The sequence below is a fragment of the Piliocolobus tephrosceles genome, chromosome 12 (assembly GCF_002776525.5).
Source record: "Piliocolobus tephrosceles isolate RC106 chromosome 12, ASM277652v3, whole genome shotgun sequence".
NCBI classification, from domain to species: domain Eukaryota; kingdom Metazoa; phylum Chordata; class Mammalia; order Primates; family Cercopithecidae; genus Piliocolobus; species Piliocolobus tephrosceles.
In genome coordinates, this window is record NC_045445.1 from 802,205 (window position 1) to 815,205 (window position 13,001).

Consider the following 13,001-nt stretch of genomic DNA (forward strand, 5'->3'; position numbering starts at 1 on the left):
ATATATATGTCTGTCCTCATACCTGTACCACAAAGTGTTCATAACTGTAGCCTTATAAGAAGTTTTGAATTTGGGAAATGTGAGTTCTCCAGCTTTGTTATTTTCCAAGATTATTTTGGCTATTTGAGGTCCCACACAATCACACATGAATTTTAAGATTGGCTTTTCCATTTCTGCAAAAAAAAAGGTCACTGGGATTTTGATGCAGATTGTATTAAATCTGTAGATCACTTTGGGTAGTACCATCATCTTAATAATATTGTCTTCTAATTCATGAACACAGCATATATTTCCACTTCTTTATGCTGTCTCTAATATCTTTCAGCAATGTTTTATAGTTTTCAATGTACAAGTCTTGTACCTCCTTGGCCAAATTTATTCCTAAGTATTTTCTTCTTTTTGATGCTATTTTAAATAGAATTATTTTTTATTTTGTTAATTTCATCTCAGATTGTTCATTGCTAGTGTGTGGAAATACAACTGATTTTTGCGTGTTGATCTTATATCCTGCAACTTTGCTGAATTCATTTATTAGCTCTATAGTGTTTTCTGGATTCTTTGGGGTTTTCCGTATATAAGCTCATGTCATCTGAGAATAAGATAGCTTTACTTATTCCTTTTCAACTTGGAAGGCTTTTATTTCTTTTTTTCCTAATTGCTCTGGCTAAGACTTCCAAGACAATTTTGAATAGAAGTCATAAAAGCAGGCATTCTTGTCTCATTTCTGATGTTAGGGAAATATCTTTCAGTCTTCTACCATTGAGTGTGATGTTAGTTTTGGGTATTTTATGAATGCTCTTTATCATGTTGTGGATTTTTCTCTTCTATTTCTAGTTTGCTTACTGTTTTTTTTTTTTGTCATGAAAAAGTGTTCAGCTTTATCAAGTGATTTTTCTGCATCAACCAGAATAAACTTGCAGGATTTTTTTCCCCTATATTTTATTAATGTGGAGTTGACTGGTGGATTGATTGTCTTATGCTGAACCACTCTTGCATTATTGGGATAATTTCCACTTGAGCATGGGATATAACCTTTATAACATGCTGCTGGATTTGGTTTGCTAATATTTTGTTGAAGATTTTTGCATCTATATGCCTAAGGGAATATTATATTCACATATTCAATTGCATGCAATTTGTAATTTTCTTTTCTTGTGATATATTTGTCTGGCTTTGATGTCAAGATAATGGTGGCCTCATAGTATGAGTTGTAAAGTTTACTCTCCTTTTCTATCTCTTGGAAGAGTTTAAGAAGGATTAATGTTAATCCTTCCTTAAACATTTAGTAGAATTTACCAGTGAGGCCTTCTAGCACAATGCCTGGTACATAATATATGGAATCTAGGATTTATGTAGTCAGTCATTAACTATTTGTTGAATTAATAAATTGTCTCCCCAAGCAGGTTTCTAATCAAGGCACAAAGATTGAGTAATGAATGAAAGCAAAGTCAATGTATGTAGGGTATTAGTCTTCTAATACTGGGGTGGCAAATTACCACAAACTTACTATGGCTTAAAACAACACAAATTTATTATCTTACAGTTCTATAGGGCAGAAGACTGATCCAAGTCTCACTGGGCTAAAATCAAGGTGTCATCAGGGCTGCATTTCTTTCTGGAAGCTCTAGGAAACGATCCTTTTTCGGGAGCCTGTAGTCCCAGCTGCTTGGGAGGCTGAGGCAGGAGAATGGCGTGAACCTGGGAGGCAGAGCTTGCAGTGAGCCGAGATCGCACCACTGCACTCCAGCCTGGGCGACAGAGTGAGACTCTGTCTCAAAAAAAAAAAAAAAAAGGATCCTTTTTCCTTTCTTTTCCAGCTTCTAGAGGCCACACACATTCATTAACTCATGGTCTCCTTCCTCCATCTTCGAAGCCAGTAACATTGCACCTTTCTGACTATTCTTAAGTAGTCACATCTCCCTTTGACTCTCCTCTTCTGCCTCTCTCTCTCACTTTCAAGGCCTCTTGTGATTACATTGGGCAGACCTGGATAATCCAGGATATTCTCCCTATTTTGACATCAGCTAATTGGCAAACTTAATTCCATCTGCAACCTTAAGTCCCTTTTGCCATGCAACATAACATAGTCAAATGTTCTGGAGATTAAAATGTGGACGTCACTGGGAGATCATATTCTTCCTAGCACATACAGTTTAGTCACAAGTTAATGATCAACATTTATTAGCTATATAATACTCTTAAGTTCAACATAAACTTTTCAGATGCTGATAAAACAGAATGGCATTTTACATTGATATATACTTCATTTCAAAACTTCTACTTCTCAATGATTATTCTGTAGCAACAAATTTCTTTTAAATCAGAAATTTGGAAACACAACGAGACCTATCTCAAATCAAAGATGACTATCCCCTTTTGGAGTCAGACTACACATTCATTATTTTAGTCAAAATGAGACATAAAATTCAGGCCCCCAAGAGCTGCCAGTACCCACTTATGCAGGCGGTAGCTAGACGAAACAGGTGGCTTTCTGCAAACAATTTTGCACCATCCCACCCCAGAGAGGTGGGTTGGAGTGTTTACTTATTACCTGGGATTTAATTATACTAGCTCTTGCAAGAGCCAAGTCTTGCAAGCTCTTGCAAGGCCATAAATAGAAGGTCAAATTTTCTCCTATATAGAGAGGAGAGCAGCAAAGAAAACAAAATCCTTGGTAAATCTTTAAATAAAGTTCTATGATTTGAATATGTTATTCATTCTATTTTAACCCCCCAATACAGACATATTTATAAAAAAGAATGTTGTGATTTCTGGTGTAACTTGTTTAGGAACAAAGCCACAAATTTATTAATATTTTCTATTCCATGGGAAGAAAAAATGCTACATAGCAGAATAATTTTTAAAAATTTCCCATGATACTAAACTCTGATGTGTGATCATATAATAGACTTACATTGATTCCTATTTTAGTGTATTAAAGCAGATAAAAAAATCCCAAGTGTTCTGCGAGTTATATCACTTTCAGTATTTCTTATGCTGTATGCCATGGTTTAAATCTAGGCCTTTCAAATTGGCATTACTACCATATTTCTCAAACTGTATTCCCTTTCGCTTGAATATGTTATATAATTTTGTCCAGAACCCAGACATGTCAAGGTACGAAATCCCATGTTTTGGATACTAACATGTGTCTCATTAATTCATACAGTGGGATCATTCATTAATGCCCACATTGTAGACTCTCTCTCTCTCTCTACACACACACACACGTACACACTACATTCTTAGAAGATCATTCTGAGACCAGTGTGCAGGACAGGCTGTGCATTCCCAGTACTCTTTCACAGCTGTCTCTGTCCTCTGCCAGTGTTTTTCAAACTTTACTGTGCTTACGAAACACCTAAGGATCTTATTAAAATTTAGATTCTGATTCAGTAGACCTGACTTGGTGCCCAAGAAACTGCATCTCTTTTTAAAAATCTTTACTCAGATATAATTGACAAATAAAAGTTGCATATATTTAAGAGGTACATATATTTAAGATGTTTCGATTTATGTTGTTTTTGATATATGATGTTTGATACATTGTGAGATAGTCACCACAAGCAAGCTAATTAAGATATATCTATCTCTTTGCCTAGCTACCTTTTTTGTGGTGAGAACATTTATGACTTACTCTTTTAGCAAATTTCAAGTATACAATACAGTATTGTTTACTATAGTTACTATATCGTACATTAGATCTCCAGAACTAATTTATCTTGCGTAAGTGAAATTTTGTACCCTTTGATCAACATCTCCCTGTTTCCCCCACACCACGGTCCCTAGCACCTAACATTCTACTGTCTGTTTTTAGGAGTTTGACCATCTTAGATTCCACATATGAGGTCATAAAGTATTTTTCTTTCTGTGTCTGGCTTATTACACTTAGTATAATATTTTCCAGCTTCATCCATGTTATCACAAGTGGCAGGATTTTCTTCTATTTTAAGTCTGAATACTATTTTATAATTGTGGGAATATTCCATCAGATATATATATATATATATATATATCTCAGATTTTCTTTATCCCTCTGTCCATCAATGGACACACTTAGGTTGTTTGCATATCTTGGCTATTGTGAATACTGTTACAGTGAACATGGGAGTGCAGATATTCAACATACTGATTTTATATCCTTTGGATATATACCAGAAGTGAGATTGCCAGATCATATGGTATTCTATTTTTAGCTTTTTGAGGAAACTCTATGATGTTTTTCATAATGGCTGTACCAATTTATTTTTGCAGCAACAGCATACAAGGGTTTCCTTTTCTTCACATTACCACCAACATTTGTCATCTTTTTATCATTTTGATGATAGCTATTTGCTATGTTTTGAGTGTTTTCCCCAAAAAAAAACATGTGTTGGAAACTTAATTCCCAATACAACAGTGTTGGGAGGTAGGGCCGAATGGGAGGTGTTTAGGTTATGAGGACTCCACCCTCATGAATGGATTAATGCCAATTACAAAAGCACCTAAGGCTGTGAATTTGAACTCTTGCTCTCTCTTTCCCTCTTTTTGCCCTTCTGCCATGTTATGATATAGAAAGAAAGCCTCTGCCAGATGTTGGCCTCTTGATCTTGGACTGCCCAGTCTCCAGAACTGTGAGCCAAATACATGTCTGTTCACTACAAATTACTCAGTCTGTGGTATTCTGTCATATCAGCATAATAAATTATAGTCCATAATAAGTTATAGTCCATAATAACAGACTAAGACACTATTCTAATAGATGTGAGGGAATATCTCATTGTGTTTTGATTTGCATTTCCCTGTGGGTTAGTGATGCTGAGCATCATTTATCTGTTGGCCTTTTATATTTCTTCTTTTGAAAAATTCTATTTGGGTCCTTTGCCCATTTTTAATTGGGTTGTTTCTTTTTTTATTATTATTATACTTTAAGTTCTAGGGTACATGTGCACAACGTGCAGGTTTGTTACATATGTATACATGGGCCATGTTGGTGTGCTGCACCCATTAACTCGTCATTTACATTAGGTATATCTCCTAATGCTATCCCTCCCCCCCCCACAATAGGACCCGGTGTGTGATGCTCCCCTTCCTGTGTCCAAGTGATCTCATTGTTCAATTCCCACCTATGAGTAAGAACATGCGGTATTTGGTTTTCTGTTCTTGCGATAGTTTGCTGAGAATGATGGTTTCCAGCTGCATCCATGTCCCTACAAAGGACACGAAGTCATCCTTTCTATGGCTGCATAGTATTCCATGGTGTGTATGTACCACATTTTCTTAATCCAGTCTGTCACTGATGGACATGTGGGTTGATTCCAAGTCTTTGCTATTGTGAATAGTGCCGCAATAAACATACACGTGCATGTGTCTTTGTAGTAGAATAATTTATAATCCTTTGGGTATATACCCAGTAATGGGATGGCTGGGTCATATGGTACATCTAGTTCTAGATCCTTGAGGAATCACCACACTGTTTTCCACAATGGTTGAACTAGTTTACAGTCCCACCAACGGTGTAAAAGTGTTCCTATTTCTCCACATCCTCTCCAGCACCTGTTGTTTCCTGATTTTTTAGTGATTGCCATTCTAACTGGAGTGAGATGGTATCTCATTGTGGTTTTGATTTGCATTCCTCTGATGGCGAGTGATGATGAGCATTTTTTCATGTGTCTGTTGGCTGTATGAATGTCTTCTTTTGAGAAGTGTCTGTAGTTTGTTTCTTACTAATGAGTTGTTTGAGTTTCTTACCTATTATCAGATATACAGTTTGCAAATATTTTCATCCATTCCATAGGTTGCCTTTTCACTCTGTTGATTATTTCTTTTGCTGTGTAGAAAGTTTTTAGTTTGATGCAATCCCAGTTGTCTATTTTTGTTTTTGTTACCTGTGATTTTGGTGTCATATAAAAAAAGTATTGCCCAAATCAATATCAGGAAGCTTTTTTCCTGTTTTCTTCTAGGAGTTTTATAGTTTCAGGTCTTATATACAAGTGTTTAATCAATTTTGAGTTGAATTTTATGTATAGTTTGAGAAAAGGGCCCAATTTTTTTCTTCTGCATGTGGAAATTCAGTTTTCTCAATATCATTTATTGAAGAGACTCTCTTTTTCCTGTTGTGTGTTCTTGGCACCCTTGTCAAAAATCTGTTGACAGTAAATGTGTGAATTTATTTCTGGGCTTTTCTATTCTGTTCCCTGGGTTGATGTGTCTATTTTTATGCCAGCACCATACTATTTTGATTACTGGAGACTTGTAGTATATTTTGAAATCAGGAAGTATGATTCCTCTAGCTTTGTTCTTCTTAAGATTGCTTTGCCTGGCTGCATGTGGTGGCTCACACCTGTAATCCCAGCACTTTGGGAGGCTGAGATGGGTTGATCACTTGAGGTCAGGAGTTTAAGAGCAGCCTCACCAACATGGTAAAACACCGTCTCTACTGAAAAATACAAAAATTAGCCAGGTGTGGTAGCTGAGGCAGGAGAATCACTTGAACCTGGGAGGCAGAGGTTGTGGTGAGCCGAGATTGCACCACTGCACTCCAGCCTGGGTGACAGAGCAATACTCTGTCTCAAAAAAAAAAAAAATTGCTTTGCCTCCTTGGAGTCTTTTGTGATTTCATATTAATTTAAAAATTTTTTTTATTTCTGTGAAGAACACCATTGAGATTTTGAGATTTTGATATAGATCACATCAAATCTATAGATTACTTTGGGTATTGTGGACATTTTAACAATACTAATTCTTTCAATCTAGGAATATGGAATATCTTTTATTTATCTGTGTCTTCTTTAATTTCCTTCATAAATGTTTTCTATATTTTCATTGTACAAGTCTTTCATTTCTTTGGTTAAGTCTATTCCTAAGTATTTTATTCTTTTGTTGCTATTGTAAATAAGATTATTTTCTAATTTCCTTTGGGATAGTTTATAGTGTATAGAAACACCACTGACTTCTGTATGTTGATTTTGTATCCTGCAACTTTACAGAATTCATGTATTAGCTCTAATAATTTTTTGTTGAGTCTTTAGAGTTTTCTACATGTATGATCATGTCATCTGCAAAAAGAGATGATTTTACTATTCTCTCCTATTTGCATGCTTATTTTATTTATTTATTTATTTATTTATTTATTTAAATTATATTTTAAGTTCTGGGGTACATGTGCAGAACGTGCAGTTTTGTTACATAGGTATACATGTGCCTGGTGGTTTGGTGCACCCATCAACCCGTCACCTACATCAGGTATATCTTCTAATGTTATCCCTCTCCTAGCCCCCCACCCCCCAACAGGCCCTGGTGTGCGATGTTCCCCTCCCTGCTTCTGTATGTTCTTATTGTTCAACTCCCCCTTATGAGTGAGAACATGCAGTGTTTGGTTTTCTGATCTTGTGATAGTTTGCTGAGAATGACGGTTTACAGCTTCATCCATGTCCCTGCAAAGGACATGAACTCATCCTTTTTAATGGCTGTATAGTATTCCATGGTATATATGTGCCACATTTTCTTAATCCAGTCTATCATTGATGGACATTTGGGTTGGTTCCAAGTCTTATGCTATTGTGAATAGTGCCACAATAAACATACATGTGCATGTGTCTTTATTGTAGAATGATTTATAATCCTTTGGGCATATGCCCAATAATGGGATTGCTGGGTCAAATGGTATTTCCAGATCTAGATCCTTGAGGAATCGCCACACTGTCTTCCACAATGGTTGAATTAATTTATACTCCCATCAACAGTGTAAAAGCATTGCTATTTTTCCACAACGCTCTAGCATCTGTTGTTTCCTGACTTTAATGGTCACCATTCTAACTGGCATGAAATGGTATCTCATTGTGGTTTTGATTTGCATTTCTCTAATAACCAGTGATGATGAGCATTTTTTCATATGTCTGTTGGCTGCATAAATGTCTTCTTTTGAGAAGTGGCTATTCATATCCTTTGCCCATTTTTTGATGGGGTTGTTTTTTTCTTGTAAATTTGTTTAAGTTCTTTGTAGATTCTGGATATTAGCCCTTTGTCAGATGGATAGATTGCAAAAATTTTCTCCCATTCTGTAGGTTGCCTGTTCACTCTGATGATGGTTTCTTTTGCTGTGCAGAAGCTCCTTAGTTTGATTAGATCCTATTTGTCAATTCTGGCTTTTGTTGTCATTGCTTTTGGTGTTTTGGATATGAAGTGTTTGCCCATGCCTATGTCCTGAATGGTATTACCCAGGTTTCCCTCTAGGATTTTTATGGTCCTAGGTCTTACATTTAAGTCTTTGATCCATCTTGAGTTGATTTTTGTATAAGGTGTAAGGAAGGGGTCCAGTTTCAGTTTTCTGCATATGGCTAGCCAGTTTTTCCAACACCATTTATTAAATAGGGAATATTTTCCCCATTGCTTGTTGGTGTCAGGTTTGTCAAAGAAAAGATGGTTGTAGCTGTGTGGTGTTATTTCTGAGGCCTCTGTTCTGTTCCATTGGTCTATATCTCTGTTTTGGTTCCAGTACCATGCTGTTTTGGTTACTGTAGTCTTGTACTATAGTTTGAAGTCAGGTAGCATGATGCCTCCAGCTTTGTCCTTCTTGCCTAGGATTGTCTTGGCTATGTGGGCTCTTTTTTGGTTCCATCTGAAGTTTAAAGTAGTTTTTTCCAATTTTGTGAAGAAAGTCAGTGGTAGCTTGATGGAGATAGCATTGAATCTATAAATTACTTTGGGCAGTATGGCCATTTTCACGATATTGATTCTTCCTATCCATGAGCATGGAATGTTTTTCCATTTGTGTCCTCTCTTATTTCCTTGATCAGTGGTGTGTAGTTCTCCTTGAAGAGGTCCTTCACATCCCTTGTAAGTTGTATTCCTAGGTATTTTATTCTCTGTAGCAATTGTGAATGGGAGTTCACTCATGATTTGGCTATCCGTTTGTCTGTTATTGGTGTGTAGGAATGCTTGTGATTTTTGCACATTGATTTTGTATCCTGAGACTTTGCTGAAGTTGCTTATCAGCTTAAGGAGGTTTTTGGCTGAGATGATAGGATTTTCTAAATATACAATCATGTCATCTGCAAAGAGAGACAATTTGACTTCCTTTTTTCCTATTTGAATACGCTTTATTGCTTTCTCTTGCCTGATTGCCCTGGCCAGAACTTCCAATACTATGTTGAATAGGAGTGGTAAGAGAGGGCATCATTGTCTTGTGCCAGTTTTCAAAGGGAATGCTTCCAGTTTTTGCCCATTCCATGTGATATTGCCTGTGGGTTTGTCATAAATAGCTCTTATTATTTTGAGGTATGTTCCATCGATACCTAGTTTATTGAGAGTGTTTAGCATGAAGAGGTATTGAATTTTATCGAAGGCCTTTTCTGCATCTATTGAGATAATCATGTGGTTTTTGTCTTTGGTTCTCTTTATATGCTGGATTATGTTTATTGATTTGCATATGTTGAACCAGCCTTGCATCCCAGGGATGAAGCCAACTTGATCGTGGAGGATAAGCTTTTTGATGTGCTGCTGAATTCAGTTAGCCAGTATTTTATTGAGGATTTTCGCACTGATGTTCATCAGGGATATTGGCCTGAAATTTTCTTTTTTTGTTGTGTCTCTGCCAGGCTTTGGTATCAGGATGATGTTGGCCTCATAAAATGAGTTAGGGAGGATTCCCTCTTTTTCTATTGTTTGGAATAGTTTCAGAAGGAATGGTACCAGCTCCTCTTTGTACCTCTGGTAGAATTCAGCTGTAAATCTGTCTGTTCCTGGACTTGTTTTTTTGGTTGGTAGACTATTAATTACTGCCTCAATTTCAGAACTTGTTATAGGTCTATTCAGTGATTTGACTTCTTCCTGGCTCAGACTTGGGAGAGTGTATGTGTCCAGGAATTTATCTATTTCTTCTAGATTTTCTAGTTTATTTTCATAGATGTGTTTATAGTATTCTCTGATGGTAGTTTGTATTTCTGTGGGATCAGTGGTGATATCACCAATATAATTTTTTATTGCATCTACTTGATTCTTCTCTCTTTTCTTCTTTATTAGTCTGGCTAGCGGTCTATCTACTTTGTTGAAGAAATTCCCATTTAAAAAGGGTTATATCTCTGATTAGTGCCACAACATGATGAACTTTGAAAATATGCTAAGTGAAGGCCAGGCGCGGTGGCTCACGCCTGTAATCCCAGCACTTTGGGAGGCCAAGGTGGGCAGATCACGATCCTGGATTCATTGATTTTTTGAAGAGTTTTTTGTGTCTCTATCTCTTTCACTTCTGCTCTGATCTTAGTTATTTCATATCTTCTGCTAGCTTTTGAATTTGTTTGCTGTTGCTTCTCTAATTCTTTAATTTTGATGTTAGGGTGTCAGTTTTCAATCTTTCCTGCTTTCTCTTGTGGGCATTTAGTGCTATAAATTTCCCTCTAAACACTGGTTTAAATGTGTCCCAGAGATTCTGGTACATTGTGTCTTCGTTCTCATTGGTTTCAAAGAACATCTTTACGTCTGCCTTCATCTCATTATTTACCTGGTAGTCATTCAGGAGCAAGTTGTTCAGTTTGCAGTAGAAAATGACTTCACTTGCCCCAGACCTAATAATTTCCCTTGTTCCCACTTCTTCTTGGTGCTTTCCTCCTTTGTGTCTACCATCGTAACATTCATCTAACCATAGTTGTCTTATGTAGATGTTGGATGCTGTTGAGAAATGCACAAAGCAAATTAGAAGGAAGATGTGATTGACAGAAATTGCTTTTTACTGTGTATTCACTTTCCATGTATTTGTGCTAATCTCTCCATACAGGTCTTCTTTGGCAATGTGGATTCATCTGGGATAAAACACAATATTTTTAACCCTCCAATTATTGCTCGATACATCCGTTTGCACCCAACTCATTATAGCATTCGCAGCACTCTTCGCATGGAGTTGATGGGCTGTGATTTAAATAGTAAGTGCCAAGTCATCCCATATCCTTCTTCCCTCAACTATGGGTAGGGCGACTAACTGTTCTAGTTATCCTGAGACTGGGGAGGGTTCCCGGTATCAAGACACAAAATTGTCAGTGCTAAAACCAGCACAGTCCTGGGCAAACCCAGAAATACCATTCAACCCAGCAACCCCATCACTGGGTGTATACTCAAAGGAATATAAATCATTCTGTCATAAAGACACATGCATACATATGTTCATTTCCGCACGATTCACAATAGCAAAGGCATGGAATCAACCTAAATTGCCCATCAACAACAGACTAGATAAAGAAAATGTGGTACATACATACCATGGAATACTATGCAGCCATAAAAAAGAATGAGTTCATGTCCTTTTCAGCAACATAGATGCAGCTAGAGGCTATTATCATAAATGAACTAATGCAAGAACAGAAAACCAAATATCACCTGTTCTCATAAGTGGGAGCTAAACATTAAATGCACACGGACACAATGATGGAAACTCAGGAGGGGAGAGGTTGGGAGGGGGGTGTGGGTTTGAAGGTTACGTATTGGGTACTACACTTACTACCTGGGTGAGGGGATCATTCATACACCAAGCCTCAGTGACATGCAATTTACCCATGCAACAAACCTACCCATGTACCCCTAGAACCTAAAATAAAAGTAGAAGAAGAAAAGAAACAAGGAAAATTAAAGAGTCACACAAAGTGGGAAGAGCTGGCCAGAAAACAGATAACAATAACAGAATTGGCCGGGCGTGGTGGCTCACACCTGTAATCCCAGCACTTTGGGAGGCCAAGGTGGGCAGATCACGAGGTCAGGAGATCAAGACCATCCTGGCTAACACGGTGAAACCCCATCTGTACTAAAAATACAAAAAATTAGCCAGTCATGGTGGCGTGCGCCTGTAGTCCCAGCTACTCCAGAGGCTGAGGCAAGAGAATCACTTGAACCCAGGAGGTGGAGGTTGCAGTGAGCCGAGATCATGCCACTGCACTCCAGCCTGGGTGACAAAGCGAGACTCCATCTCAAAAAACAAAACAAAACAAAAAAACCAATAACAGAATCTATGCAAAAGTTAACACCTGAGAAATGATATTATGATGACAGTAGCCCTAGAATATCAGTGGAGGCTGCTCAGTATAACTGAGGCTGAAGCATGTCCTTGTGATAACCTTCTTTTTTCTTTTCTTTGAGGTTGCAGCATGCCGTTGGGAATGGAGAGTAAAGCAATAACAGATGCACAGATTACTGCTTCATCCTACTTCACCAATATGTTTGCCACCTGGTCTCCTTCAAAAGCTCGACTTAACCTCCAAGGAAGGAGTAATGCCTGGAGACCTCAGGTAAGAGGCAACAGATTTACTCTTTAACTGACTCAAAGCAGTGGTTGGGGAAAAAATGGGGGAAGGCCTTGACTGTTTCTTCCGAGGTATTTCTGTCAACTGTTAGTTCTAAAAAGAGTGTCAAGGAAGTTTGATTATGGGCTAATATCTGTCAAAGAATTGTAGAAGCTAAAGTCCATTTTACATATAAATATCAACAATTAGCTTTCTTTCCAGGTTTCTCATTACATCAATGGAAAGTAAACATTTACTGTGTATCTTAGTATCCCCAGGATGAGCCTAGGGATACAAAGGTGAATTGTGAAAAATTTTGGCCCTGAAGTTGCTTAGAGTTGAATAAGAGAGACTGATTAGCCAATAGAAAGGAGAGGCCTGGCGCGGTGGCTCATGCCTGTAATCCCAGCACTTTGGGAGGCTGAGGCGGGCTGATCACAAGGTCAGGAGTTCGAGACCAGTCTTTTGCTGAGGCAGGATAATCACATGAACCTGGGAGGCGGATGTTGCAGTGAGCTGAGATCACGCTGTTGTACTCTGGCCCAGGCGACCGTGCCTGACTCCGTCTCAAAAAGAAAGAAAGAAAGAAAGAAAGAAAGAAAGAAAGAAAGAAAGAAAGAAAGAAAGAAAGAAAGAAAGAAAGAAAGAAAGAAAGAAAGAAAGAAAGAAAGAAAGAAAGAAAGAAAGAAAGAAAGAAAGAAAGAGAGACAAAAAAAAAACGCTAAGGGGAGTTCTTCAATCTGGAATAAAAGGGGT

At 37.6% G+C, this 13,001-nt stretch overlaps 1 protein-coding gene across 1 annotated transcript in view; it reads left to right on the forward strand.

The window, feature by feature from the left end:
• F8 (coagulation factor VIII) overlaps nt 1-13,001 on the forward strand; it is a 196,566-nt gene that overhangs the window by 166,730 nt on the left and 16,835 nt on the right. Inside the window, exons 12-13 of the mRNA XM_026451334.1 lie at nt 10,754-10,898; nt 12,103-12,251. Of these exons, the coding sequence (XP_026307119.1) occupies nt 10,754-10,898; nt 12,103-12,251 (294 nt within the window). The remainder of the gene's footprint in view (nt 1-10,753; nt 10,899-12,102; nt 12,252-13,001) is intronic.